The sequence below is a fragment of the Eschrichtius robustus genome, chromosome 11, assembly GCF_028021215.1.
Source record: "Eschrichtius robustus isolate mEscRob2 chromosome 11, mEscRob2.pri, whole genome shotgun sequence".
Lineage (NCBI taxonomy): Eukaryota > Metazoa > Chordata > Mammalia > Artiodactyla > Eschrichtiidae > Eschrichtius > Eschrichtius robustus.
The window spans coordinates 106335377-106363184 of record NC_090834.1 but is presented as its reverse complement, the minus strand read 5'-3'; the positions used below and the strand labels follow the sequence as shown (position 1 = coordinate 106363184).

Sequence of the window (27808 nt, the reverse complement as noted above, 5' to 3'; positions counted from 1 at the left end):
GAGCGTGCGGGCCTGGTTCCCAGTGTTCAGTTCGCACTCAGCTCTCCCAATCCAGGCTGTGACCCCTACAGGACATCTGCTTCAAAGTCTTTTGGCAAAAAAATTACTCGGGGACATAGCAATGTATAACCACGCCTGACTGGCTTGTTTTATTGGAGAAGAGGACGTGGAGTTAACAACGTGAAGACAGTTGGGACCTGAGGTTGGGAAGAACACCCTCCCCTCCCCTTACAAGCCCACTGCCCCAAATAAAAAATAACCAACTATGGGAGAGCAGCTGAGACAGCGACTGGGGGCAGGGGAAGGAGACCATGCGTGTGCTGGGAGGGCCCAGAGGCAGCGGCTGCACGAATATGCGAGTACAAGTCTCTGAATCTTCCTCGTACGTCTGTATAAATATATAGATAAGTTGTTCGCTTGTTTCCCCTTCTCTCCCTTCTGCTCCGTGCTGCTTGCCGCGGTCCCAGCTCCTCTTTCCACGTGAGGGTGAAGGGAAGGGGCGTGACGAGCAAGTCATCACCGAATTGCGATCAGACCCACATCCATCAACTTCTGGATCTTCTGCGCTATCACAGGATTCTTTAAGTGTCTGACAAACAAGAGGCCAAGTTATTTGAAATGAGACAACCTATAAAAATTCTTACTTGCTCCCAGAGCAAGCCCCAACCAACACAAACCCCCCTGGACACCACCAACCAACAAGAGGTGGTAAGGGAGTCCTGGCAGAGACTGCCCAGGGGGACCCACATGGGCCTCCTCTGCCAGTGTTCGGAACCTGACCAGTCCTGCTCCCGGTCCTGCTGCACAGGAGTCCACGGACACAGGTTTAAGCTGAGACCATTCTCCCAGCAAAACTGGGCTTTCCAACTAACCACTTAAGCCATCGCCACTAACATATAAATGAAATCCTTCCAGCTCACCATCAACCGCCAACCTTCCAAGTGAGAATTACACTATAAATATTCCACTCAGATCACACTGCTGCCAACGTTGTGCATTCTCAATGCTTTTGTCCACCTTTTCCCTCGAAGGCCGTCTGCCCCTAACTTGACTCACTCGCTGAGCGCCTGGGGGTCCTTCTGCATCTGTTCCAGGATGAGCCGCATGGCCGGGTCACTCATTATCTGCTGCACCTCAGGGTCGGCCATGGCCCGCCGCTTCACATCTTCGGGGCTGTCATGTCGGTTGTACTGGGCCATCACGCAGCGCTGGTAACCATCTGCGGCCTCCTGCATTCCGGCAAAGCCAAAAGCGGAGGGTGTTAGCACTACCTGGCTCACTGCTGCGGCAGGTCCGAGACAACAGAGGTAACTGAGGGGAAGACAGACAGACAGAGAAACAGGCGAGAGGGAAGAATCAGAGACACGGAGGCAGCGGAGAGCTCACTGCAGGCCAGGGCAGCCCCACCTTACAGCTGGAGTCCAGGTCGAGGGCCTTCTGGTACACATCCATGGCTTTTGTGTAGTCTTTCATCGCTTCCAGGGCAGCTGCTTTCCGTGTATAACCCTTGACTACAGGCAGAAAGGGAGAGGTGAGGCATCACCTAAAACACACTTCCGAAGGCTGCTGTTTCACCTCTTCATCTGAACACCATCGTTCCTCAGCCTGACACTAGCTCCTCAATGTTACATACCCGAAAGACACACAGGCAAAGAATATGCTCTCTCCTTCTCTCAACCCTCTGGCCAGTCAGGGGACAGAGAAGCAGCACAGAAAGGCACTTACTGAAGGTCGGTTCTAGCTGGATGCATTCCTCACAGTCCTAGGGAGGAAAGGCAAAAAAGAATTAGGCTCATTCCTTTAGAGGAGCTACCCTAGGGCAGACTGATCATTTGGAATTACAAATCTAACTGTTCACCCAGGGCCATTACAGAACATTCTGCTTTTGTTCTAATGCTTCTGTTCTATTTTTTAAAAATTGTTATTGGAGTAGAGTTGATTTACAGGTGCTGTAAAGGTGTACAGTAAAGTAGATCATTCTTTTCCCACACAGCCATTACAGAGTATTGAGTGGAGTTCCCTGTGCTATACAGTAGGTCCTTAGCAGTTACCTATTTCATACATGGTAGTGTGTGTATGTCAATCCCAACCTCCCAATTCATCCCTCCTCCCTCTAGTGCTTCTGTTGTTCCTGGAGGCTTGGTAATTTAACAGCAGGCGCAACGAAAGGAGAGTAGAGAAGGAAGGAAAGCAGAACCAGACGGGATAACAAAGCCAGATCATGGACCATCTCATATAAGGGGACTGGGACTCTTCAAAAGGCTGATGTTATGATTTAAAAAGGAAAAAACCCCCCCAAAACCCAAAAGGTGGGGAAACTTCTAGTTTGAGAAACTAAAGAGGACATGACCACCAGATGAAACGAATGGACCTTGATGTTGACAACTTTAAAACTTTATTTTTAGACAACTAAGGAAATCTGAACATAGACATACAGCAGATGACATTATGGCCTGAGTTTTGCTATCATTAGGTGCTAATAATATTGAGACTGGACAGGGAGAGCCATGTCAGGAGACGTATGCTCACGAATTCAGAGGTCAAGTGCCAGCATGCATCATTTCCTTTCACAAATGGTTCGCCAAAAGTGTCAATGCTTATGGTTGAAGCAAAGGAGGAAAACATAGGTATTCTGTGTATTTTTGTCTGAAATATCTTCAAAACAAAATCACAGAGAAAAGAATGCTATGCAGTGTAGTGTGTGCACTGAGGCCCAATCAACTTCTACCAAGAAGCTCTAAGACTGGAAGCAATTCTACTCATCCTTTCCTCCCATTTGCAGATTGGGAAAGTCCTGCTCCACCTCTCAGGTGACTAACAATGTTATTCTTTGCTTTGCAAACCAACTTGCTTTTGACATTCCCCTTGTGCAGTCCCACCAGCAGCAGTGATGTCTCTAGGCCAGATGGACCGAGAAGATAGTGGCATCAAACAAAACCCATCATGGGCTCAGGTACTGGGGTGTCTAGATAGATAACATTTTGTCTTGTTCCCACAAGATAGTCCAGGTTTACCTCCCAGAGAACAGTTTAAAAATCGTCAAGAGGCACAGAGTAGCTCATGTTCAAGAGAGCTATGGAGAGTAACTCCTTCAGTGTTGAACATTATCATACCTGACCATACTTGATGTGACTGACAACAGCAGATCTATCTAACTGGAGTATGGAAGAAAAGAAGAATGGTAAAGCTGCTGTGGAAAGTAAGGCAGTTCCTCAAAAAAATTAAACACAGAACTACAGTACTTCCACTGTTGCATAAAATACTTGAAAGAATTGAAACCAGGGACTCAAACAGATACCTGTACACCCATGTTCACAGCAGCACTGTCCAGAATAGCCAAAAGGTGGAAACAACCAAATGTCCATGGATGGATGGATAAACAAAAGGTGGCCTATCCACACAATGGAATATTATTCAGCCATGAAAAAGGAACTGCCGACACATGCTACAACGTGAACCTTGAAGACATTATGCTAAGTGACGTAAGCTAGACACAAAAGGTCCAACACTGTATGATTCCACTTACAGGAAGTCCCTAGAGAGATCAAATTCAGAGAGACAGAAAATACAACTGTGGTTGCCAGGGGCTGGGAGAGGGGGCTGGGGTATTAGTGTTTAGAAAATGCAGTTTTGGGGCTTCCCCGGTGGCGCAGTGGTTGAGAATCTGCCTGCCAATGCAGGGGATACGGGTTCGAGGCCTGGTCTGGGAAGATCCCACATGCCGCGGAGCAACTGGGCCCGTGAGCCACAACTACTGAGCCTGTGCGTCTGGAGCTTGTGCTCCGCAACAAGAGAGGCCACAGAGTGAGAGGTCCGTGCACCGTGATGAAGAGTGGCCCCGGCTCGCCGCAACTAAAGAAAGCCCTCGCACAGAAACGAAGACCCAACACAGCCAAAAATAAATTAATTAATTAAAAAAAAAAAAAAAAAAAGAATGAGATCTGGGGGCTAAATTATTTTAAAAAAAGAAAATGCAGTTTCCGTTTGGGAAGATGAAACAGTTCTGGAGATGGATGTTGGTGATGGCTACACAACAATGTGAAGGTTCTTGATGCCACTCAACCATACATTTAAAATGTTAAAAAGGCAAACAACAACAAAAAATGTAAGGAAGGACAAAGGGGAGGGAAAAGGATCTACTTTCCCAAATACTCCCAACCACGAATAAATCCACAGGCCAGGACAGGGTAGAGACACAGGCCCTGTATTTTTACAAATTTCACATGTACATCACCACCTTGAATCTATGATCAAAATAACATCAAGCTGATGCTGATGAAAACACGAAAAGAGGAAAACACACTCCTCGTGCACAGGCTACATTAACGGCTGCTCCGCATTCTCAGAGCCTCACCTTGAGTGCCAGCTGGAACTCCAGGAGTTTGGTGTAGCAGGCAGCTCGATTGCTGTACAATTTGGCATCTTTTGGGTTCCGTTTGATGGCTTCTGTATAATGCTTCATGGCCTGGGGATAGTCCCCTGAACGTGGAAAAGACAAACTTAAAAAATAAAATAAAGCACACCACCAGAGCGCATCTACCACACGGTCAGCCAAGGCACAGAAAGCAACATCTACGCTGCTCTTATCCAAAAGTTCCATCATCTGAGCTGTAGGTACCTTTCTGAAAACATTCATTGCCTTTGTTCTTCTCCTCCAAGGCCAGGTCAGGGTTTATGTAGGCCAGCCGCTCTTGCTCCTTCAGGATTTTCTCTGCCTAAAAAAAATATTAATTCTTGGAATAGTCATTTAAACTCTCATAAACATTGGCCTAATAAAAAGTCTGATTAGAATTTCAATTTTCAGAGTGGCAAGATTTAACTTTTGGTTTAATGATTTTATATTCCTTACAAACTATGTATAGCTTAAGTAAGCTACAGAGATATATTGTACAGCATAAAGAATATAACCAATATTTTATAGTATCTTTAAATAAAGTATAATCTATAAAAATTTTCAATCACTATGTTGTACAACTGAAGTATAATGTTGTAAACCAACTTCACCTCAATTCAAAAAAAAAATTTTATATTCCTCATCATCAAGGTGTAGGTACTATGAGGCAGAATGAACGGTACTGATGTACACTTGGTACAAAGATATGCTCTATATGAAAATGATGTATGCATTGACAGCTCAATTTTCTGCCTCATCTTTCTGTGAATAAAATCACCCCCCTACATAATTTGGTTGTATAAGGTAAGAAGACACTTAAATTACAATAACCACAACACTGTCAGAACACTGACCCTCAACATCAACAAATTTATGGTGGAAACCTTGGCCGACAGAAAAGCACAGCAGAAACACTGAGTTATTCCCTACATGTTGTCATCATTAAGTGACAGGGGCAGCATCATATACAATGACCAAAGACAACAGGTCTGTCATTAAATAGTAATGACTACAATCAGTAAAACAAAAAATAGCAAAACATCCCGTATTCCCTACCCACCTGTTGGCATTTCTTGAGCACATCTGGGGTTCGGTGCTCTGCCAGAGACTTGTTGTAGAAATGGATGGCATCCTTGTACTTTTCTTCTTTGAAATAGGAGTTGCCAATTCGAGCGTAAGCTCTGACAAAGACAAGAGGAAAAAGAATTTGCTGAGGGCAGAACACAGACAACGTCAGCCCCTGCAGAGAAAAAAACACCTGCAACCAACTAGACACAAGGCCCACATCACTGCCCCAGGCACCATGCCCTTCCAACACCTCCTGTCTAGGATCCTGCAGCCTCCTTTCCAGCCCACGGCTAACAAAGTAGGCTGTGCAGCCAGCAGCCCCCTCCCCATGCAGACATGGAACCCTCCACACCGCTCAAGGCATTCCAGGTCAAGCGTACTTGGCAATCTGTCGGTAGTCTTCTCGGTTTTCTCGCCCCACTTCAATGGCCTTCTCACAAAGCTCCCGGCATTTACCGTAGTCGCCCTTTTCGAAGTACACGGCTGCCAGGCAGGAGGGTCAAAAAGGAAGAGTCAGCCCATGCCTCACCCCCAGGACCACGTAACAACTCCTGCACCTGAGTCCTGGGTCTCACCTGCTTGGTTGGTTATGTAAGTCATGTTGGTGGGGTCCAGGTCCTTGGCTCTGTCATAGTGTTTCAAGGCTGTGTCAAAGTCTTTCTTCTTATAGGCTTCATTCCCCAGCTCTTTTTCTTTCAGTGCCTAGATGAGGTGTGGGAGAAGTCAGTGCTGAGCACATCTAACCAGACGGCAAAGAGAGCAAGGGCCTGAGACGTCACAGGTACCACGCAGCGTACACAACTAACAAGGCTACAGAAGCAGATTCTCCACACCCACAGTGAAGTATCAGCTGTTAGGATGAAAAATTATAGACTTTCATCTCTGCTTCCTCTGAAACTCCCCCTATCCCACCTACTCTCCTGGATCTTTGTCAGCAAGTGGGGGCTTCTTCAGGGGATAGGAAATCCCTTCAGCATGAAAGAACTTCAGAGAGGACAACATAGTTCTGTGCTAGGTTTAATTCTGAGAGGCTGAGCAAGTTCGGTTTCTGTCACGTGCTGTCTCGGGGTCTTAGCTGTCAGGCAACACCAGCAGAGAGGGTGAGGAGCAGCAGAAGGGGCTGTCCTGGTGGCAGGAGTCTTCAGCAGAGCTCACTACCACCCACGTTATAGGGCCTTTTTCCAGCTTTGCGGCACCATGAACAACCAACGCTTACCCATTTAAAGGTACTAAATCTGGCAACAATCTGCTGTTCCCATTTATAAGAAGGGAAATAAAATCGTTCAGGCACATGCCTCCTGCTCGGGAAGACTGAAAGTTGTTCACTTAGCAACACAGACAACTTTCAACTACACACCACGTCCAACCAGGAAACAGAAGCGTAAGGAATGACAGACAGCATTCTTCTGGATCTCCGCAAGGACAAGGGCCACACACGACTTTACTGGCTGGCCCTGGCTGACATCCACATGGCCAGAACCACAGCGGCCGTGGGACTATGGGCTAGTAGCTTCCGCTGCCTGAAGACTTAGAGACACACGATTCCTATGAAACTGCTTGTTACGTGGACCTTTTAATATACTATTTTATTTTTAAAATATTTATTTATTATTTATTTATTTATTTTGGCTGCACTGGGTCTTAGTTGCGGCACGTGGACTCTTAGTTGTGGCATGCGAACTCTTAAGTTGCAGCATGCAAGCAGGATCTAGTTCCCACCAGGGATCGAACCCAGGCCCCCTGCATTGGGAGCACAGTCTCTTACCCACTGGACCACCAGGGAAGTCCCCTGACCATTTTAATTAACAATAGTAACTTTAGCACATACTGAGCATTCAAAAAACAATCACAGCCAATGAAAGTCTATAGATGGTCCCACCTGACACACATATTTCTAGTTGACTTGGCTGTTTCTTCTAAATGCATGATAGTAAACAGTGTTTAAAAAATAAAAAATAAAAAGAGAGAGAGCGAGACACCTGCTTCTTATTCTCTGGAAGATCTTCTTCCATTGGCTCTGGTTTTGCCTCCTTTTTGGGAGGCGGCGGCGGTGGAGGTGTCGCAACTTCCTCGTCTTCATCCACGCCGCCTAGATCGACCCCGAGGAGGACGCTGAGAGTAGTCATGATACGGGGATCCTGCAATTTCCTAGTATTGGTTAAAAAAACAAAAACAAAAAACAGCACTTAGTCCTCCCCACGACTGATCTTAAACCCCATTAACTGCTAAAGCTCAGGTTACTGTATATAAAAGCTTCTCACCCATGAGAAGGTTCCTAGATCCTGTACTAAAAGTTACAAATGGGGAATCCTCAACCCTTCAAATATCCATATAAAATGAGGTAACACAGACCAAATTTGTTTCTTGAGACCAGCAGATACACAGAGAAATGAGTTATAGACACACTTTGTCTGATCTCAGGAGCCAGAGGGATTCAGACAGTCACAGATAGCAGTACAAGGTTTAGAGAGACCTCTTTAGATCTGACACCCTTTCAACCTTGAGTTTCCACTCCAATATACCAACAGAGAAAGGGGGTCCTATGTGTAAAGAAAGGATAGGGTTGGTGCTAGGTCAGCATAGCAGGAGAGCAGTGAAGAGGCAGGGGAGGGTTAGAACAAACACTAGATTACTCTGATGTATACTCCCCCTGACCCTTTCTAAAAATACAAATAAACAGTAAGCAAAGCAATAAACTCCTACAGCTCTTTGGAGAAAAAACAAAGGGAGAAACCCTGCATTCTGGTCGAGGGAACCCCCTGCCACAGGATCCCAGGAAGAAAGCACAACGTTCATGTCCATTTCCAGAGACAAACGGTGCTGCCTTGACTTACGTGCCCAGGTCGGAGGGCTTGTTCCGCAGCTGCTCTATCAGTTCCCGGTAGGTAGGATCAGCGAGCAGAATCTTTGTCCTGGGATCACTCTCCAACTTCTGGTATAGATTAGGCATGTTGAAAGGGTTCATGAATTTCCTCTCTGTTTCAAACAAAGGAAAGCACATCACGAGAAGTCAGTTACTATGCCCACATAGCCTACTAGACCGACACTGGGGGATGGGGGAGCCTCAAAGTTAATCCCAATTAAAAAATAATAGTAAATAAAAGGAGAAGAGCAGTATACGTGGGGCCTGCATACCTGCCAACCGGGCCTCCATATTCTGTAAACCTTCTTTGAGCTGAGGGTTGTTTGCTTCATGTTTTAAACCCTCCTCATAGGTTTGCTTGGCTTCTTCAAATCGGTTTAAGAACTCAAGAGCTGCTGCTTTTCGGGAATAGCCCTTAAACCAGCAAAGAAAAATAAAAAATAAAAGACACCTAGTGGTAAATTCCTAAGAGGAACTCAAAAAAATCTATTTTACATTTCATGAAACAAAATGGGTATTCACGTGAAGGCCAAAGAAAAAACAGAAAGAGGAGCAGGATGCAACAATGGTACATTATCGACCCTGCAGAACACAGCCAAATATCTAAGGTGCACACCTGCCCCTTCCCCGTTCATCTTATGACCCTAAGTGTTGCCAGTTTTTGGGTAGTGTTCTCCTTCCTAGTAGTACAAAAAAATAAGACATGTCTTAACCGATGGTACCTCAGATTTGACGAAACATGCCATCACTCTGAGGAACATTCTCAAACAGGTAGGAAGAATACTGGGGGGAGGGGGATAATCAACTATGAGTCTCTCGGGATAGGCAACTAGGCAAGCCAGGAGGGCTGGTATTTAACTGCCCCCAAAAGGAGTTTCTGGGCACCTGAGGAGCCCCAGTGCGCGCGCAGCTTACCTTGCCCCAGTCAGGCTTCAGGTCCACGGTTCTGCAGCCGTCCTCGTAAGCCTTCTGGTAGTCTCCTTTCTTGGCATAGGCTGCGGAACGATTGCTGTAGAGCACGTGGTTCTGGGGGTCTAACTTAATGGCTTCTGAGTAGCACTGCAACGCGTCATCGATGTTGCCAGCACTCAGGGCTTTGTTGCCCTTTTCTTTGAGCTCATTTACCTGAGAAGAAAAGGAACCGATACAGTTTCTCTCCATAAAATGTCTCTTTAGTCCCAATTTCTTAGGGGATACTCATTCCTTTCTGCAACTATTGACAAACAGGTTACTTTATGGATCAGAAAAGAGAAATCACAGATTAATTAATTTACATTTCCCACACCTTTGGGAACCAGCAAGGAAAAAATAACCAGGAAGAAGCGGCCTGACACTGTTCTTTGCTGGCTCCCCTGTGGATCAGTGAGAACTCCAGCCACTCTTCCAAAAGTCTCTACTTTGAGCTGATGAAGTCACTCTAGAACACACTCATGAGTTCCTTTTGTGGAAAAACAAATTTGTTTGCCATGGATTTCCAGAGTTCAGATGATAAACTGAACACAGGCCTAATTACTCCTCACAGGAAGAGGCGACCAAGAAGGAAGTGGACTGAGCGTGCACTGATACATGCTTCAGCAACCTGCCGGCTCCAGGGGCATCAAGACGCTCACCTATGATCAAAGAACAATCTGTTTCCACTTACAGATGTGGTAACATGTCACAACACGATAGATTACTGGTCTGTTCCTTAACGCGTAAAGGAAAGCTAGAACAAAACAGTTTTTGCCATGCTTAAATATTAATATGTTACTAAAAGGATGGAGAAGAATAAAGAAACACTATTTGTGGTTCAATCCACTATCCTCTCAAATATCCGGAATGAATGAAAACAGCAGGAATGCATCAAAACGTTTAATAAAGTGACCCTGGCCCTATCAGAACAGGATCCTAATTAAAGGGCTTCTAACCAGGGAGCCCTACAAGAGGGGAGGGTCATCCCTCAAAGGCATACACACTTGGTGAGATCAAGCTGTGTCCCTCAAGACACAAAGTCATTCTTTCTTGGTACCTATCACCTGCCCATGACCCAGTGTAGTGATACAAGAAAGAATTCTGTTATGAGAAATGACTTTGGAACCTTGAGGCACACCAATTGGGAACCTCCACCAACCAGAGAGATCTTAGAGAGACAACCTCTATGAGAAAAAAGGAAAGAAACTACCAAATTTAGCAAGCAAGGGATTAAAAACCTTAAAGCCCAAGATGCAGGCCAGAAGGCAAAAAGTTTAAAAACTCAACTAATACCACAAGGCAGCTGAGAACAGCTTGGTGATGTCCCTGCCTATCCTACAGAACATCTTCCAAACCGGGCACCTACCTGCAGGTCAGGAAATCAAGTTCGTACACAAGCAACACTTTAAAACATCAAATGGAATAGAAAATATCAGCATGTGGTACATATAATACAGAAAGTTGTTTTGTCTGACATGTTATACAGTTGTATGTCTGTATTGGGTCAAATTTTAAAAGTTTATCACTATGAGATTTGAAAGGTGCTTAGTTAAAAAAACACAATTTTGGACACTCAAATTTGTCCAACTTGAATATTTCCTAAAACTGAAACATGGATCTCAGAATAAAAAAAAAAAAAAAAAAAAAAAAAGGAAGCAGCTACATATTGAATGGGGGCAAGACAGTAGGTTCTAACACACCTGGAATAAAATGCCAGGCCATTTGTACAACGGGCATGGTAAACGTGCAGTCCCTGAGTTTAGTCACTCACTGTCTACCTATACGTACACTTCTACAAGAGGCAATTGCGATCAAGAAAAATTTTTTTCCTCTTTTGATAATGGCGGGATGAGAGCTTTTCCTGAATTTAACACAGCGATATGTTTCTCACATCAGCCCTCTGTTTCTTGTCTGTATCACAGCCTACTGAATCCCAGATACAATTTAATTATCACAAGGGCGCAAAATGTTTATTAACCTCTCCGTTTCCACTCTAATTTTTAAAAATTTAGCGAAGAGGCCCCAGGTTTGGCTAAAAGAGCAATACCCATACTAAGGCAAAACGTTCGGCTTTGTAGATCACACCTGAACACCCGAGCTATCCCCCCCACTCCCCCCAGTCAATCATTACAGCCTAATAACAGCTTCCAATTGAATAAAACCTCTCTGGGCTTTTCACAACCCTCAGGCCACAGAGGATACAATTAAATCACTGAAAGCAACTAGCAGCAGCTTCAAACTCGGCCCCCCAATAATGCTGAGCGGAGTTAAGTAACTTACTTTTATTGTTTACCTGTATATTCTATATTTTCTAAGCAACTAATTCCTCCTTCTGCAATTTGAAACCGAAGTTTTATAAGTATCAGTCCTGTTACTCTTGAATCGCACGCACACAAAAAGAAAAACGAGAAGGGGGAGGAGCCGCACATACGTTTGTAAAACACTGGTAGGGATGAAATTCATTCCAAGGACTTTTGCTGCACCCTCCCCTTTCCTGCATCATGAAAAGAAGTCGGCCTGCTGCTCGTCATACCTTCACTCAACACTCTTCCATCCCGGCCTTTTCAGATGCAGAGAAGTAGGATTTTCCCCAACTGGCTGCTAAGAATACAGCTACTTCCAGTGTATTCCCGTCCCCGCTCCCCGAATTCCTCCAAGTTAACTGTGCCAAGTCCTGGGTAGCCTCTTCGTCCGCAATTTCTAATCCCCCTTTCACATGACGAACTCCCAGAGGTTGACCCGATCCCTCCTGCCTTTCTCAAGGCCCCTCGCCCACCTCCATCCCTCCCAGCGCCTCGGGCGCCATCCCCCTGCTCAGCCTGGACCTACTTCCCGAGAGACCTCCGGAGTCCGGCCGCGACTCCTCTTCCCGCCGAGAGCCGGACTTATGCCGAACTGATACGTCTCTCAGCCCATCTCGCCGAGTCGGGTGGCGACAGGCGCTGAGCCGAACCCGCGCTCCCCACAGCCAACCCTCGCTCCCCGCCCGCCCGCCCGCCGCGGCCCTCACTCCCTCGCCGCCCCAGCTGCTCCGCCGGCCCCGGCCGCCCCGGCCCCCCCGATCGGGTTCCCGCCCCGCTCCTCCAGCCGCGGCCTAGCCTCGGAGGGTCACCGAGCGGCCCCGGGCCTCAGTTCGCCCCTCCCCCTTCACCTGCTCCATAGCCCGGCCCGGAACCCAGTTGAATACACTCCGTCCGCTCCGCGTTCCCAACCGCACGCGCCGCCTTCTGGAACCTACTAGAAGCTGCCGGGACCCCCAGATCCCGCCCCTTCCTCTCGGGCTCACTGGTCGCGCTCCTCTAGGGGGTCTTTGTGAGCTTTTCTACTATTGGCTTGAAGTCTAGCCCATCATCTTTGCTTCTCTCTCATTGGACAATATGGAGAACCCTGCCTCCCCCGCATCTCGGGATTGGACGTTCCCCTAAAAGCTCCGCCCACCATAAGCTCTATGATTGGAGGGAAGGGCAAACCTCTGCGACAATGATTGGTCACTTGGTCCGCCAATCGTGGCCGCGCTGGCCGCGCCCATTGGTCCTGTTCTTTCTGGAAATTTCCACCTCTCCCATTGGGCTGACGGACTCCATGACGGAATCGCCTTCAGATTTTAAAAAATTTCAATTGGGCGGTGAGTTGCAGACACTTTGCTCTGATAGGTTAAAATTGCTGCCCTTCAAAGAGCAGGGTGGGGTTTTACTATAGCCGTGGTTTATGGGAGTCCGAGGCCACAGCTGCCGTCTGCCGCGGTGGTTCCCAAGGCTGCGGTGTTGGCGGGGTCGTTAGCGATGCTGGCCGCTTCCTTTCTCGCTCTGCGGGGAGTGTGGCCGAGGCAATTCGCTCCTCCCCGGCGGCAGAGAGACCTGGTCCTTCGCCCGAGCGTCGGGCTCGGGGGTCCCAGCCTGGGGTCGGGGGGGCGGGTGGCCGTTTGGGTCGGCCTCGGGAGAGCCCCCCGACGCGTCCCCGGATCCCGCTGTTGGATTTGGGTGTTCCAAAATCCCGCGTGGTGGTGAAGGCGCTGGGGCTTGGGTAGGACAGGCCTGGAATCTCATCTTGGCGGGGACCCTCCGTGGAATCGCACCACCTCTATGAACCTTTCGGGAAGAGGGTTTGGTAATGCAGGGCCGTGGATCGTTCATATTTATGCAGTAGAGTATTTAGCACTTAATGAAGGGGAGGTATCTCCGTTATTCGGAGGTAAAGGGTTGAGGGAGACAAAAGACCTCACTGAGGTGCTCCATCACCTGGCGGGCGGCGGCGGCCTGGGCGGTCCTTAAAATCTCGGCTCTGCTGCCAAGAGGCAGGGCAGGTACCCGGAGAGAAGCGAAAGGATTTAGAACGTGAGAGAGAAATGATTTTTCGTCCTGGACCAGCATGTGGTTCACGGAACAAAGCAGCCACATGACGGTCTGGAGGGAGCTTAGTTGAGGGTCTTGGGCCCTGCTGTGACCTCTCTCCCCCGCCCCCGCTGGGTAATGCCATCCCTTCCCAGGGTTTTAACTGCTCTCTATGCTACTAGGTTGTCTCCACAGCGTCCTTTTCCATCCCAGCTGTCTGACCCATTCTCGACACTACAGCCAAGGTCACTGTAGATCCGCTTGCCTGATAACCCCCTCCTTTGCTCGAAACTCTTGGAGGCTTTTACATTGGGGATCAGGGCCTGTCTAATATGGCAGGCCTACTTTTCCCACCTCTTCCTTCCCTGTCCTCCACCTTCAGCACCAGTCTCCAGCCGCACTGACCTGCCTGTTCCTTGAACTAGGTGGGCTCCTTCACTTTGGGCCTGCCTGCAAGATGTTTCCTCTGCTGGGATCGCCCTTCCACCAACTCTGCCAGGTTAGCGTCTCCTCAGGTATTTCAGGCTGAGATGATCTGACAGGGTTCCTTGACGACCTGCCCCCAATGAACTCACAAATTTCTGCCCACCTATTACTTGCTTTCACAGCATCATGGTCTACACATGTGTCCAATCACATATTAAACCAGAGACTGTGGTATCTGTACCACATTTTGTAGGGCCTACAAGGGCTTTGTGTCTTTTCCTTTAGATCCTTGTCTTCCAGGTGCGTTGTGCAGCGTTTTGCACATAGCAGGTAATCATTAATTCATCAAATATGCCCTATCATTTTTTAGGTGTAATTGTGGGCACTGGGGAAAAGCAGTGAGCAATCCTGACAAAAATCACTGTTTTTGTGGTGCTCATTTTAGTGAGAGAGACAAACTAAAAAAAGTTTGCATAGTGTATCTGCAGTAGAGAAAAATAAAGCAGAGCATTGGGCAAGCGGGGTAGTGTTGCATTTTCAGTAGGGGGTCCAGATCAGACACAGTGAGAAGCTAATATTTGAGAAAAAACCTGAGGAAGTGAAGGAGTGAGATTCATGGAAATCCTAGGGAAGAACCTTGCTGTCAGAGGGAACAGCAGATGCAAAGGCCTTGGGGTGACCAGAATGGCAGGGGCAGGGAGGGAGTGGGAGGTGGGGCTAGAGGAAGCAGGAGCAGATCCTGCAGAATGGGAGGCCATTGTGTTCACTTGGGGACATGCAGAAAAGTGATGTGATCTGACAGTTTTATCAGGATCCCTCTGATTGCTGTATCAACGAAGAGGACGAAAGCAGAGGAACCTCTTAGGAAGCTGTTGCAGGATTCTAGGAGAGCGGTGATGGCATGGGCCAGGGTGGGAGCAGAGGATGGGTGAGAAAAGTTGGATTCAGAATGCATTTTGGAAGAGCTGACAGGATCTGTTGATGTATTGGATGCAGAGCGTGAAGGAAGGAGGTGACTCCAAGGTGTTTGGCCTCTTACTCATCTGCTAAGTTATATCTGTCAACGAGACCTTTCCTTTCTTCTTGGCACCGTCCCCAGACCACCGCACTCCTGCCAATCCCACTGCTGCCCCCCAGCCCAGCTCTTTCTCCACCTCTGGAGGCCTTTTGAGGCCTTATATTGTCTCCTCAGCAGCCTCTCTCCAGGCTTCTTTGCCATCCCTCCCTCTCTGTAACCTGGTCTCCGCTGTCATACATCTTTTTTATATTTCTGTGTGTGGCACAGTACTCTGGGTACAGGGGCTCAACAGTGAACAAGGCAGCCCTCAGATGCAGCTTCTGCACACATGGACCTTCTCCTGTAGTGGGAGAGACAGATGGTACTTAAACTCAACAGCTCTGTGACTTCTAGCAACCTGCTTAACCTCTCTGTGCTTCAGTTGCTTTCATTTTAAAATGTGGATGAAAAAGTTTCAGTGTCAGAGTAGTTGTGAGGATTGAATGATTGGACATTTACAAAGCACTGAGAACAGTGCCTGACAACAGAATAAGTACCATATACATTTGTGAAATAAAGTTACAAATAAAGATAATTCTAAAGAGTGGTGTGTGCTATAAAGAAAACAAAAAGTAAGGATAAAGAGTTACCAGGGAGGCAGGGAAGGAGTGCCTAGAGGTGGGGGGTTAGTGAAGGCCCCTTAGACTTGCAGTTGTGAAAAGCAAGACGCGGACAGCGTTCCAGACAGGGCAACAGGAAGTGCAAAGACCCTGAGACTGAAACAAATTTGGAATTTTCAAGGAACCCAAAGAAGGCTTTTCTAGTATCCTTGTCTGTAAATGAAAGTGATGAACTGCCTATGACTTCCCAAGGTCACTTTTGAGGATTAAACAAAGTAACCCATACTCAAGTTTTTGTTTGTTTGTTTATTTATTTATTTATGGATGCATTGGGTCTTCGTTGCTGTGTGCGGGCTTTCTCTAGTTGCGGAGATTGGGGGCTACTCTTCGTTGCAGTGCACGGGCTTCTCATTGTGGTGGCTTCTTGTTGCAGAGCTTGGGATCTAGTCATGCGGGCTTCAGTAGTTGTGGCTCACGGGCTCAGTAGTTGTGGCTTGCGAGCTCTAGAGCGCAGGCTCGGTCGTTAGTTGCTCCACAGCATGTGGGATCTTCCCGTACCAGCGCTCGAACCTGTGTCCCCTGCACTGGCAGGCGGATTCTTAACCACTACGCCACCAGGGACGTTCCAGAGAGCCCTCTTTGAGAAAAGAAAAATACAGATTAAAAAAACCATGGCGCTTTAGAAGGAGTGTGAATGAGGCACCTTGAGGTTTAAGCTTATTCAGTGTCATGGTAAAGCCACTTCTGAACATTATGATTTCCACCAACTCAGGCTTCTCCAAGTGAACTCAGAGCCCTCCCTTGGGGGCCAGGAGGCAGTGGAACAGGCTGGCTAGCCAGTGTCCCCTTCCCCAGGTCCCTGGAACTCAAGCATAAGCTCCACCACAGCAGGCATCCTGGCCCTTGGCGATGCATGACGCTTCGGAGTGATTCATGCTGCTATTTTAGTGCCGCTGCTCTTTAGGTGGGGAGCAAAATGGCAAGGGCTGCGTTTGGAGTCAACTCTGAGGCTGCAAATCCTGCAGCAAATGAGAGACTGAAGGGGTCACCGCGTGCAACCAGATTCTCTGCAGAGCAAATTCCCAGTTTTAAAAATTCTCCCAGGAGTTCCCTAGTGTCCAAGTGGTTAGAATTCTGGGCTTTCACTGCCGTGGCCAGGTTTCAATCCTTGGTCGGTTGGGGAACTGAGATCCCTGAAGCTCGGCAAAAAAAAAAAAGTTCTCCCAATATGAAAAAAGAAAACAGCTGGAACTCAGGAAGCTTAGCATGGGAGTGAGGAGTTAGGAGTGGGGGTTAGGGGAGGGTTGCAGCTCAGAATTCTGGCGTCTGTAGAACATGGAATTTTTGTTTTTATAAGAACTTTTAGTGTTGGAGTGGGAATTTAAGACAACCTGAGTTTCCTTCTCCAAGTGAGAGTGAAGTTCCATTCCATGTTCTGAGAAATCCCTAAAGAATATTTTCATTTCCCACTCAACTGAGTGATTCCAACTTTGAGCTACCTGTTACCACAGAGTCTGAGTCCTGATTAGCAGGAAAAGTGTGGGGGGAAATAAAGTGCCATAGAGTGCTGCTCAATTCAGTGAACTCGTACAGAGCCAGGAACTGTGCCAGATACTTCAAGGAATAAAACGATGGTAATTATTATCCGATAATTATTTATCAGAGAGCCCAGAGCCCAGTCTGGGAGCTCGCCATCCACAGGCCCTCCCGGGGTGCCCTCAGCCAGTCTCGTGGCTATAAACACAATCCCAGATGACTCCCACATTAGCTTCGGCTCAGATCTCGCTCCCAAGTTCCAGACTTGTCTACCCAGCTGCCTTCTCGATGTCTCCATTTGGTTGGCAAATGGACTTCCCAACGTGTTCGAATCAGAGCTCCTGATAATCTCCCCTGAAGCTGTTCCTCCCTTGACTTCCCTCTCATCAGTGGCCTCGCTATTCTTGGGCTGGTTCAGGCTGAAAACTTTGGAGGCATCCTTGTTCATCCAGTTCATCCAGTTCATCACCCAGCCATTTCTTGGCTTGGGGAAGGGGAACGGAGTGTTGGCTCCCTGAGCTGGTAGGTGGCCAGAGGCAGAAGGGACCCCCGGCCTGGGCTCCCAGGCCATATCGAGGCCTCCCACGCTAGATGCTGCTTCCAGAGGGCAGGGCCTGTGATTTGTTCACTGCCGTGTGTGCTCAGGGCCTGGGAGCTAGTCCATGCTCGTAAGAGTTTGGTGAATGAGCAAATGGAGCTGATCATCCTTCTACCCGCCATGGGACCCTCAGCCCCTCCCAGGGAGGCTCTCTGGCCTTCTTCCCTCTAGACTTCCTTGCTCCCTATTCTGCTTACCCTTCTCTGGGCCAAATGGTTGAGTCCCATCAGATTCAAACATCTCAATCCCGCTGTTTCTGATATCTGTTTCTTGAGAAATACCAAGTGGTGCAGAGCGTGAGCATGGGGAAATGGGCCCTCTCATGTCCTATTGATGGGAAGTTACACTTAGTAACATCTATTTAAAATACAAAAAGCAATTCCTCGCTTACAGATTTATCCCACCTGGGCCCAGCCTGGTGGCACAAGGATGTATACAGCAGCCCTGTTTGTGACAGCAAAAGGAATAGTACCCAACTACATGTGCATCCATGGAGGATACTGGGAAACACGATGTTGCTGCCAGAGGACGGAATATTAGTGAGTGTTCAAAAGAACACTCCGGTAGATATTGACATGGAAACATGCCCATGATAGACTGCAGAACGACGAAAGTCATGCAGCAGTGTGTATGGCGAATCTTACTTTTGGTAAAAAAATGTGTGTGTATCTTTCTATATGATTATATATATGCATGGGAAAAGTCTAGACAGATATATAGCTAACTGCTAAAGTTGTTGCTTCTGTGGTTTGGGAATGGGGAGGGGTGCTGCATTCATTTGCTGGGGCTGCCATAACTAAATACCACAGATTCGATTCGGTGACTTGAACCACAGAAATTAATTTTCCCACAGTTCTGGAAGTCCAAGATCAAGGTGCTGGTAGATCTGGTTTCTTCTGAGGGCTCTCCCCTTGGCCTAAAGATGGCTACCTTCTCACTGTTTCCTCACATGGTCTTTCCTCTATGCAAGCACGCATCCCCAGTGTCTGTGTATCCAACTTTCCTCTTCTTCTTCTTTTTTTTTTTTTTGCCCACACCACGTGGCTTGCGGGATCTCGGTTCCCTGACCAAGGACTGAACGTGGGCCACGGCACTGAAAGCCCAGCGTCCTAACCACTAGGCCACCAGGGACCTCCCAAACTTTCCTCTTCTTGTAAGGACACCAATCAGATTGGATCAGGGCCCACCCTGAGGGCCTCGGTTTAATTTCATCACCCCTTTAAAGACTCTGTCTCCAAATACTGTCCCATTCTGAGGTATTGAGGGTTGGGAATTTAACGTATGAATTTTTTGGGGGGGACACGATTCAGCCCATAACAGAGGCTTTCACTTTCTATTATGTTGTGAAAATTTGTTACAGTGGGGACGTCCCTGGTGGTCCAGTGGTTAAGACTCTGCGCTTCCACTGCAGGGGGCATGGGTTTGATCCCTGGTCAGGGAACTAAGATCCCACCGGCTGCGCGGTGTGGCGTGGGGGGGGTGAGGGGGCAAGAAAATTTCTTACACTGAACGCTCCTATTCGAGCTAAATGTCCCCAGAGCATCCACCTCCTTCCCAGGCCTCCTCTGAAGTCAGAGGAGGGGCAGCTAGTGACCTCTGCCAGCCTAGCCAGCTCCAGGGCCCTCTGAGGCCCTTCCCCTGAGGAAGGCAGTGTGAGCCGCTCCGGATCACCGGCCAGGTCCTCAGACCACCCTGAGAGGAAGCAGATGGCGGGGCCTCTGCCATGCAGGCCTATGATTTATAGCTACATGTTCTGGACATTTAGTACCTTGTAACCCATCCTTCCCCTTCACACCTCTCAGTATAACAACAATATGATATTGGCCAACGAAACAGGTAGTAAAATGAAACAGGCAGGTGATAAAATATGAAGAGAGCACTACAACCTGGATGAAGGGAGGTGCAAAACTGTGATCACACAGCAAAGATGTTAGGGGGACCCGGGAGGTGCAGGGGTTCCTCTACCTGAATGGGGCAGTAAAAAGAAGAAAGATGGCCAGGTAAAATGGGGTAGGGCTAAAACTCGAAAGACTCAGGAAACAATAATGCACTGGGCTTTAAAGTCAAGCCCCTGGGGAGAGGAGTGCACTGCCTTGGGGGTCTCTTTAGATCTGGCAGTTCTCCTGGGTCCTGCTCTGGTCTTAAGGACCAGAAGCTGGAAACCCTCACCGTACTGTGGTCCCGCACCTCGCTGCATGTTCAGTCTTGCTGAGATGGTGAATCTGCTCCTCTGGGTAGCTTTGCAACCCTGAAAGGTGTGGAAGCCAGAGAAGCAAACCCAGAATCTTGCTACCAGTTTAGGAAGTTTTGTAATCATTGTGCTAATACCTGTATGTTTATTAAATGTTTTGAAACATGCATCAATCTGCCCTATTTGATTTGCAATTTTAATTAGAAAGGAATGAATGGGAGGCAGCCTGCAGCGATGACTGTAATAATGCCTCCCATCCCTGTATGCCTGCCCTTTGCCATGGGATTTGGCTGCTTCTATGAAGAAATGGAGTCTATTTCTCCACTTCTTGGATTCTGGGCTGGCCTTGTGACATGCATTGAATGCCGTGACTGTGTGAATTCTGTGCAACACAATGTGGTGAAAGTGATGTAGTGTGACTTCCGAGGCAGGCCTCGAGGCATTTTGCAGCCTCTGCTGACATCCTCTTGGAGCAGGGCTTGAGAGCAGCATGCTGTGAAGATGCCCAGTCTGGCGTCGTGGAGGCCACATGGGGCAGAACCGAGGGGCCTCGCTGACAGCCAGCGCCAACTGCCAGTCACGTGAGTGAGGCCATCCTGGGCCCCCCGCCCCAGTTGGGTTGTCAGATGACTGTGGCCGCAGGAGTGACCCAGGCAAGACCAGCAGATGACACTTCCAGCTCATCCCAGCCCAAACTGCTGATGCAGAGGCCTGGTTGTCATTTTAAGCCAATGAGTTTTCAGTGGTTTATGAGGCAGCGAAAGATAACTGAGACAGTATAAAAGGATCTAAGTTCATAAACGGCGTTTGAATATTTAAGAGAACTGATTTACCATGTTTATAAGTTTAATCTATTAGTGTATAAGAATTGCTAACTGATTAGAAAAAAATATGCTTGGCTTGGGAGGCGAGAATAAGGTGGGGGATGAAGGCATCTTTACCCCCTACTCCCTCCCTGCTTGTAAAGAAAAAAAAACAAAAAAGAAAAAAATATGCTTGTTAGATGTGTAAGTCTCTTCTGCTGAGAGTTTGAGGCATTTGAGAGGACCAGCTATTTCAACTCTGTAAAATGTAGTTTAAAATCTATTAGGGAATTTAATTACCTAAGTTTGCAATTGGCATTCATTTTCAGAATTTAACCTGTTGAACCTGTGATTTAATTAAATATTCATCAAAGACTAAGTGAAAGTAATTGTTCTTATTTTTACACAAAAATTAGATTTATAAATAGAAAACTAGATTTGCAAGCTGCATTTGGATGTTTAAGAAAAGCTAGTTCTTTTAATTTATAAGTTTAATAAATACAGTATTAATTTAAATACAAGCAGCAGTAGGTCACTTTTCTCTGCATGAAAAAACCCCCTCTCCGACATTAAAAATCCTCAACAGACAACAGCGGGTGTTACAGCCCCACCAGATTTGGCATTCCACAGACTCCCATGCCTTTGCTTCTGTGGGTCTCTCGGCCTGGAATGCTCCTGACACACGTAGACATCTGTGGTACCTGGCAAGATTTTACCTTTTCTAAAAGGTCCAGCTGAAACTCTGTGAAGAGGTCCTGCCTTGCCAAGTCAGAATCACACTTCTCTGCCTAGACCCATCCGTGTGTGGGGCCCAGGCCTCTCTTAGACCAGACCCTGGTAGGCTATTGTCTGGGACCTTCTCTATCCTGGCTGCCATGTGAGAACAGAGCTGAATCCCAGCAAAAAGAAACGGAAGGACTAGTTCAGACGCCGAGGGTGTCCAGGGTGCTTCCATGGCCTGGCTCTGGGGGACATGGATTTCAGGCTCTGTGCAGAAGGCAGCCTCCTGATAGGCACTGATACTTTCTATGGCTGGGTCCCCTGCCTCTCCTTGTGTTCTCCTCCCCAGACTTTGCCGGGAAGGGTGTAGTAAGCAGAATAATGCCCCCCAAAGATGTCCACATCCTAACCCTTGGAGCCTGTGCGTATGTTACCTTCCGTGGCAAAGGGGAATTAAGGTTGTAGATGGAATTAAGGTTGATAATCAGCAGACTTTAAATGGGATCATCCTGGATCATCACCGGTGAGTTCAATGTAATCACAAGGGGCCTTGAAAATGGAAGAGAGTCAGAGGGAAAGACCACCAGGGAAGACTGGTCAGTGAGATGGAACATTGTCGGCTCTGAAGATGGAGGAAGGGGCCCACAAGCCAAGGAATGTGGGTGGTCTCTGGAAGCTGGTGCTGACACCTTGATTTTTAGCCCAGCGAGACCGATGTCTGACTTGTATCCTACAGAACTTTAAGAAAATGAATTTTGTTTATTTATTTAAATTTATTTATTTATTTATTTTTATTTTTGGCTGCGTTGGGTCTCTGTTGCTGCGCATGGGCTTTTCTCTAGTTGTGGCGAGCAGGGGCTACTCTTCGTTGCGGTGCGCAGGCTTCTCATTGGGTGGCTTCTCCTGTTGCAGAGCACAGGCTCTAGGCACGCGGGCTTCAGTAGTTGTGGCACTCAGGCTCAGTAGTTGTGGCTCACAGGCTCAGCAGTTGCGGCTTGCGGGCTCTAGAGCGCAGGCTCAGTAGTTGCGGCGCACGGGCTTAGTTGCTCCGCGGCACGTGGGATCTTCCTGGACCAGGGCTCAAACCCATGTCCCCTGCATTGGCAGGCGGATTCTTAACCACTGCGCCGCCAGGGAAGCCCTTGTTTATTCTTTAAGCTGCTACATTTATGGGAATTTGTTATAGCAACAACAGGAAGCTAATACACACGGTCACCCACATGCTTCATTGCCTGAATCAGTGACATCTGTGTAATCACTTACCAGACCACAGATAGGAACCAAACAACCTTGACCCAAGCCTGGACTCTGACCCCCATAGGCCATGTTGACCTTGGGCCAGTCCAGGCTTCTCATGTGTGCCTGGGGCAGTGCTGCCGCACCAGGCTGTGGGGAGCACATAGTGAGTTAATGCAAGTAGAGCAAATGGGGGTAGAGGGCTTAGCTCAGCGCCAGCTGGTACCTAGCCCCCTGTGAATGGCTGCTGTCCTGGATGCAGTTGGCAAGGCCCTTCTTGCCCTGGTAAGTTATTGGAGAAGCGGCAAGTGGTGAGGTGACCTCAGGCCTGGGGGCCTAGCATCCTGAACTCATCTTGCTGACCTTTTCGGGGAAAGGCGCAGGCCTCGTCGTTGGTGGTCCTGGAGTGTTGGGGGCCCTTGGCCCTTCCGTCCTGTCCCCTGGCTTCTGATCTACCCTCTCTGCCCACAGGTCTCCCACTGATCCTCTCTTGGGCACCACAGTGGTGCCAGCTGCATCCACAGGAGGGTTCTGTGATCCTCCTCACAGCCCTGTGAAGAGTTATTGCCACACTCAGCGCCAGAGAGGCCTGGAGCACAAGGCAGGTCTGCAACCAGTCAGACCTGAGCGCTGTCTTCCTCGTATACAGCTCAAGAAGCAAGGTACAAGGGGCCAGTGTACCCGAGTAAGAACGAGCAAAGCTGGTGCTAAAACCTTCTCTGGAACCCTGGCTTCTTGTCCCAGGTTAAAAAAATATCCACTATGGCGAGTTCCCTGGCCGTCCAGTGGTTAGGACTCTGCACTTCACTGCCGTGGGCCTGCGGTTCAATCCCTGGTCGGGGAACTAAGATCCCGCAAGCCACGGGAGGCGGCCAAAAACAAACAAAAAAATATTCAGGATCATATTTATCAAATAATAAAATGGTATAGAAAGACATTAAAATATTTATATTAAAAAAATCCATCCTTATAGTCCTTGTAAAAAATTAGGAAAAATATAAAGAAAAAAAATCACCCCAATTCTTCCACCGAGAAGGCCACTTGGAACTCTAATCTTCTGCCTTCAAATTACACGATTTCCACCTTTGCCTCCCTAGCTGCTCTAGATTCGGTTCCTGCCGCCGCCGGCTAAGAAGCAGCAGCGCAGCGGCCTGGGGAAAGTCGCCCAACCGGACGTACCTGTTCGTGCCACTCGTTACCTCCCCATCGCCGGCGGGGACGCGCGGCTCCCGGGGACTGGGGACGGGGTGGGTCCCGGGTGACCCTTAGGCAGCCGCGCTCGGCTCAGTACACCCGGCCAGAGGGGCGGGGCCGGGGGCGGGAGGCACCTCCCACCAGGAAGTTGGCGGCGGCCGAGATAGCCCCAAGAGGAGGCGCACGGCGGACGCGCGACCCTGCGAGAGCGGGGCTCAGGCGCAGCGCGACCCCGCTGGCCGGGCGGGGCGCGCACGTGTGTATACGAGTGCGGGGGCCCGTCAGCGGCCCGGACTACAAGTTCCAGGGTGCCCAGCGACGCGCCTGGGTTTTCTGGCCGCGCGGCCCGCTGGCTCCTGAGCAGGTCGCCGCGGGTTGGCACGCGTCACCTGGTTCCCGAGTAAATAAGGGAGAGACTCCCCGAGCACCGTAAATAGAGTCGAAGTGGGCGGGGAGCCGCCCCGCGCCGCCCGCTCATGTCTCTGCAGAGCCGAGTGTCCGGCCGCCTGGCACAGCTGCGCGCGGCGGGGCAGCTGCTCGGCGCCCGGCGCCCCTGGCCCGGCCCCTCGGCGGGTACCACGCGGACCCGCAGCACTGCGTGCGGTCCCCCGGCGTCCCTGGGCGCGTACGACCCGCGCGCGCGGACCCCAGCGGGAGTTGGGGCTTGGGGGGCGGCGGCGGTGGGGCGGAGAGCCGGGGTGCGCACCTGGGCCCCCCTGGCCATGGCGGCGAAGGTGGACCTGAGCACCTCCACCGACTGGAAGGAGGCAAAATGTAAGTGTAAGCAGGAGGGGGGCGCGAGGGGCGAGGGCGGCTCTACGTGGGCCTTCTCCGGCTGGACAGCACCCCACCAGCAGCCTCGTCCACCCCAGAGAACTGGGGAAGTTAAGGTCCCATGTGCCCCGGTATGGACCCCCATTAACAGCCACGCCCCCCATGTGCCCAGCCCCATAAACTACTTCACCGCCCCGACCAGGTCCAGGTCCCCAGTGGGGGGCAGTGTGAGGAGGGTGGCCTCACGCCATTGAAATGTGTTGCTGGGCACCCCCAGGGAGCATCCAAGACCTAGTACCTTAATCTGTTGTGCATGAGGGAAACTGAGGCCCAGTGCCAGAGCCAATAGGCCAAGGTCACTTGGAGTTTGCTTCAGGATCTGACAGTAGGCTCTGAACTCCCCAGGTTTTGCATAGCATGGTTTCTCAAGGGGTGGCATTTTAGGCAGAGTGGCAGGGAATGGGCTGAGGGGACAGCTCTGGGGCTGGCATCCCACCTGGTGGGATCAGATAGCCACAAGGAGTGGCCTCCCTGAGCAGGCCGGTTCCACCTCCCCCACGCCTACCCCGGGGGCCTGCCTCTCTAGGCACGTGGTTTGGTGCCCTTTTGCCCTTAACGTTGGCCTCTGGACACTTGTGAGCACTCTCTGCCTTATTCCTGGGGGACACAGGACAGAGGAGCTGCGGGGCAGGGCAGAGATGGGGCGTTGTGCCTATGAGAACAGTGACCCCCCGCCGCCCCCTCCGCCCTCCCCTCCCCCACCCCCCCTACCCAGGAATCAAGCCATTTCCTCCCGCTCTGGGGCAGGGCATGAGTCCTGGTGGGCATGAATCCCAGGGCTGGACTCTGGGCCCGAATAGAGCAGGGAAGGCAGGCAACCTGACCTGCAGAGCCCCAAATAGCCCCGGCTGCCTGTCCAGCTGCCCCTGCCCTTCAGGGCCTGCTCCCTGGGCTCTTGTGACCGTTCGGGCTGGATCCCCTTTCAAAAGAGCAGGGACAACAGCTCATTGGCTGGGCCGTTGTGGTGAAGTGGATTCAGCCAATTGGGTTGGGAAGGCAGGCCTAGGGCGGGCTGTGGTTGCGGGCAAGGGGAAGGCATCCTCTTGGGATTGGAGGTAGAGTTCAAGATGACTTACCACTGTCATGAATTGCATTGCCTTCACTGGGATCTTAAAGCACCAGCAGGAAGCACTTGACTTTGCTCCGGGAACACAAGGAGTGCTTGTCAGCCCTTCAGCCCTGGCCCCAGAACACCGTTCAGGGTGGGGAGTAGGGGGCTGGCCCCCTGGTACGGGGACTGTCCCCACAGGGAGCCCTGCTTTCCCTTCTCTGTCAGAGAACAGTAACCCAGGGTGGTGGGAAAGAGAGCTGGGGAGGCCAGGGGCCCAGGCACCTGTTCCTGGATCTGCCACTTTTTCTAGGACCCAGCTCTCCGCCCCTCCCATTCCTGGGTGCCACTGAAAACTTCCAGACCTCATGAAGCTGATGGGTCAGGGATTCCCAGGCTGCTCTCTGCTAGGAGCTGGGATTTCCATTCATTCAGTCCATGTTTATCGAGTGCCTTCTATGTAGCCAGCACTGTTGTGCTGGGGAGACAGGCAAGGACCCTGCCCTCACGGAGCTTAGGGGGAAGAAACAGTAGAGGATGTGATCAAGGCAATGAGACGATGCCAGGTAGAGGTCAGTGCTGCAAAGAAGCCGTGGCAGATGGGGCCGCCTGAGTGCCAGTGTCCAGTCAGGGGGCAGTGTGAGGAGGGTGGGCTTGCCCCAGGAACCCCAGCCCTAGGTGTGAAGCCGCCCACCCCCCAGCAGCCGTTAGGTGGTAGTTTGTGGGGGTGAGACACAGAGACGTCTCTGTGTCTTAGTTACCTATTGCTGCATAATAACAGATTACCCAGACACGTGGTGGCTTAAAACAGCAAACATTTACGTTATCTCACAGTCTCTGAGGCTCAGGAAGCTGGGAGTAGCTTAGCTGGGTGGTCAGGCTCAGGGTTTCTCAGGAGGTTGGTGGGGACTTGGTTAGGGGTGGAGTGAGCCCTTCCCAGATGGCTCACTCCTGTGAAATGGCTGTTGCCCAAATGCCTCATCTGGCCCACATTCAAGGGGAGGGAAATTAGTTTCCACCTTTGGGAGGAAAGAGGATCAAAGAATTTGGGGCATATTTTTAAAACCACCGCACTGAGGGACTGCCTCAACTGGATTCTGCCTCTGATTGGAGTCCAAGCTTTGATCCTTTATTTATTTATTTATTTGGCCACGCTGCTCGGCTTGCAGGATCTCAGTTCCCCGACCAGGGACTGAACACGGGCCCCCAGCAGTGAAAGTGCCGAGTCCTAACCACTGGACAGCCAGGGAATTCCTACAATCAGTGTTCATTTACCTAAGTATACTGCTGTGTAACCACTACTTTGATCAATAGGTAGAACATTGCCATCGCCCCACAAGGTTTCTTTGAGCCCCTTTCCAATCAGTACCCCTTACTGCTAATCATTTTTCTATCTATTCATTTTGTTTCTTCTTGAACTTCATATCACCAGAGGCATACAGTGTGTCCGGTTCTTTTTACTAATATCTGTGTGATTCGTCCACATTATTGGGTGTACCGACAGTTTGCTCTTTTTTATTGCTGTGTAATATTCCGTGGTGTGGATGTACTACAGTTTGTGCACCCAGTCTCCTGTTGATGGGCATTTGGTTTCCAGTTTGGGACTGTTGGGAATAAAGCTGTTGTGAATATCCTTGTACATGTCTTTGATGGACATGTGCTCATCTTTCTGTTGGGGATATACCTACATAGGCCTCTATACATTTTTTTTTTAATTAGTTAATTAATTTATTTATTTTTGGTTGGCTGTGTTGGGTCTTTCGTTTCTATGCGAGGGCTTTCTCTAGTTGCAGCAAGCGGGGGCCGCTCTTCATCGCGATGCGCGGGCCTTTCACTGTCGTGGCCTCTCTTATTGCGGGGCACAGGCTCCAGACGCGCAGGCTCAGTAGTTGTGGCTCACGGGCCTAGTTGCTCCGCGGCATGTGGGATCTTCCCAGACCAGGGCTCGAACCCGTGTCCCCTGCATTGGCAGGCAGATTCTCAACCACTGCGCCACCAG

The 27808-nt window shown here is 49.6% G+C and overlaps 2 protein-coding genes across 3 annotated transcripts in view; one reads left to right on the top strand and one right to left on the bottom strand.

The window, feature by feature from the left end:
• Positions 1-122: 122 nt before the first annotated feature.
• On the bottom strand, positions 123-12533 carry STIP1 (stress induced phosphoprotein 1). Its single transcript, XM_068555302.1, has 14 exons — positions 12427-12533; positions 9240-9449; positions 8597-8738; positions 8296-8437; positions 7441-7609; positions 6037-6163; positions 5842-5944; positions 5454-5574; positions 4619-4715; positions 4355-4479; positions 1726-1762; positions 1408-1511; positions 1057-1229; positions 123-589 (listed from the first exon to the last, which is right to left on the bottom strand). Exons 1-14 carry the CDS (start codon positions 12433-12435, stop codon positions 517-519), a joined length of 1632 nt encoding a protein of 543 aa, XP_068411403.1. The 5' UTR covers positions 12436-12533; the 3' UTR covers positions 123-516.
• Positions 12534-24093: 11560 nt separating this feature from the next.
• Positions 24094-27808, top strand: part of MACROD1 (mono-ADP ribosylhydrolase 1) — a 151820-nt gene continuing 148105 nt past the window's right edge. For both annotated transcript variants that reach the window (XM_068555146.1, XM_068555145.1), the window contains exon 1: positions 24094-24701. In XM_068555146.1, the coding sequence (XP_068411247.1) occupies positions 24404-24701 (298 nt within the window). In that variant the 5' untranslated portion in view covers positions 24094-24403. The remainder of the gene's footprint in view (positions 24702-27808) is intronic.

Bases quoted from the DNA above. Each gene is read 5' to 3' on its own strand.
- STIP1 (XM_068555302.1), bottom strand. The intron at 8,438-8,596 runs GTATGCAGGCCC...TGTTTGAAACAG, and splicing joins TATGGAGGCCCGGTTGGCAG to AGAGGAAATTCATGAACCCT. The intron at 5,575-5,841 runs GTACGCTTGACC...TGTCTTTGTCAG, and splicing joins GACTACCGACAGATTGCCAA to AGCTTACGCTCGAATTGGCA.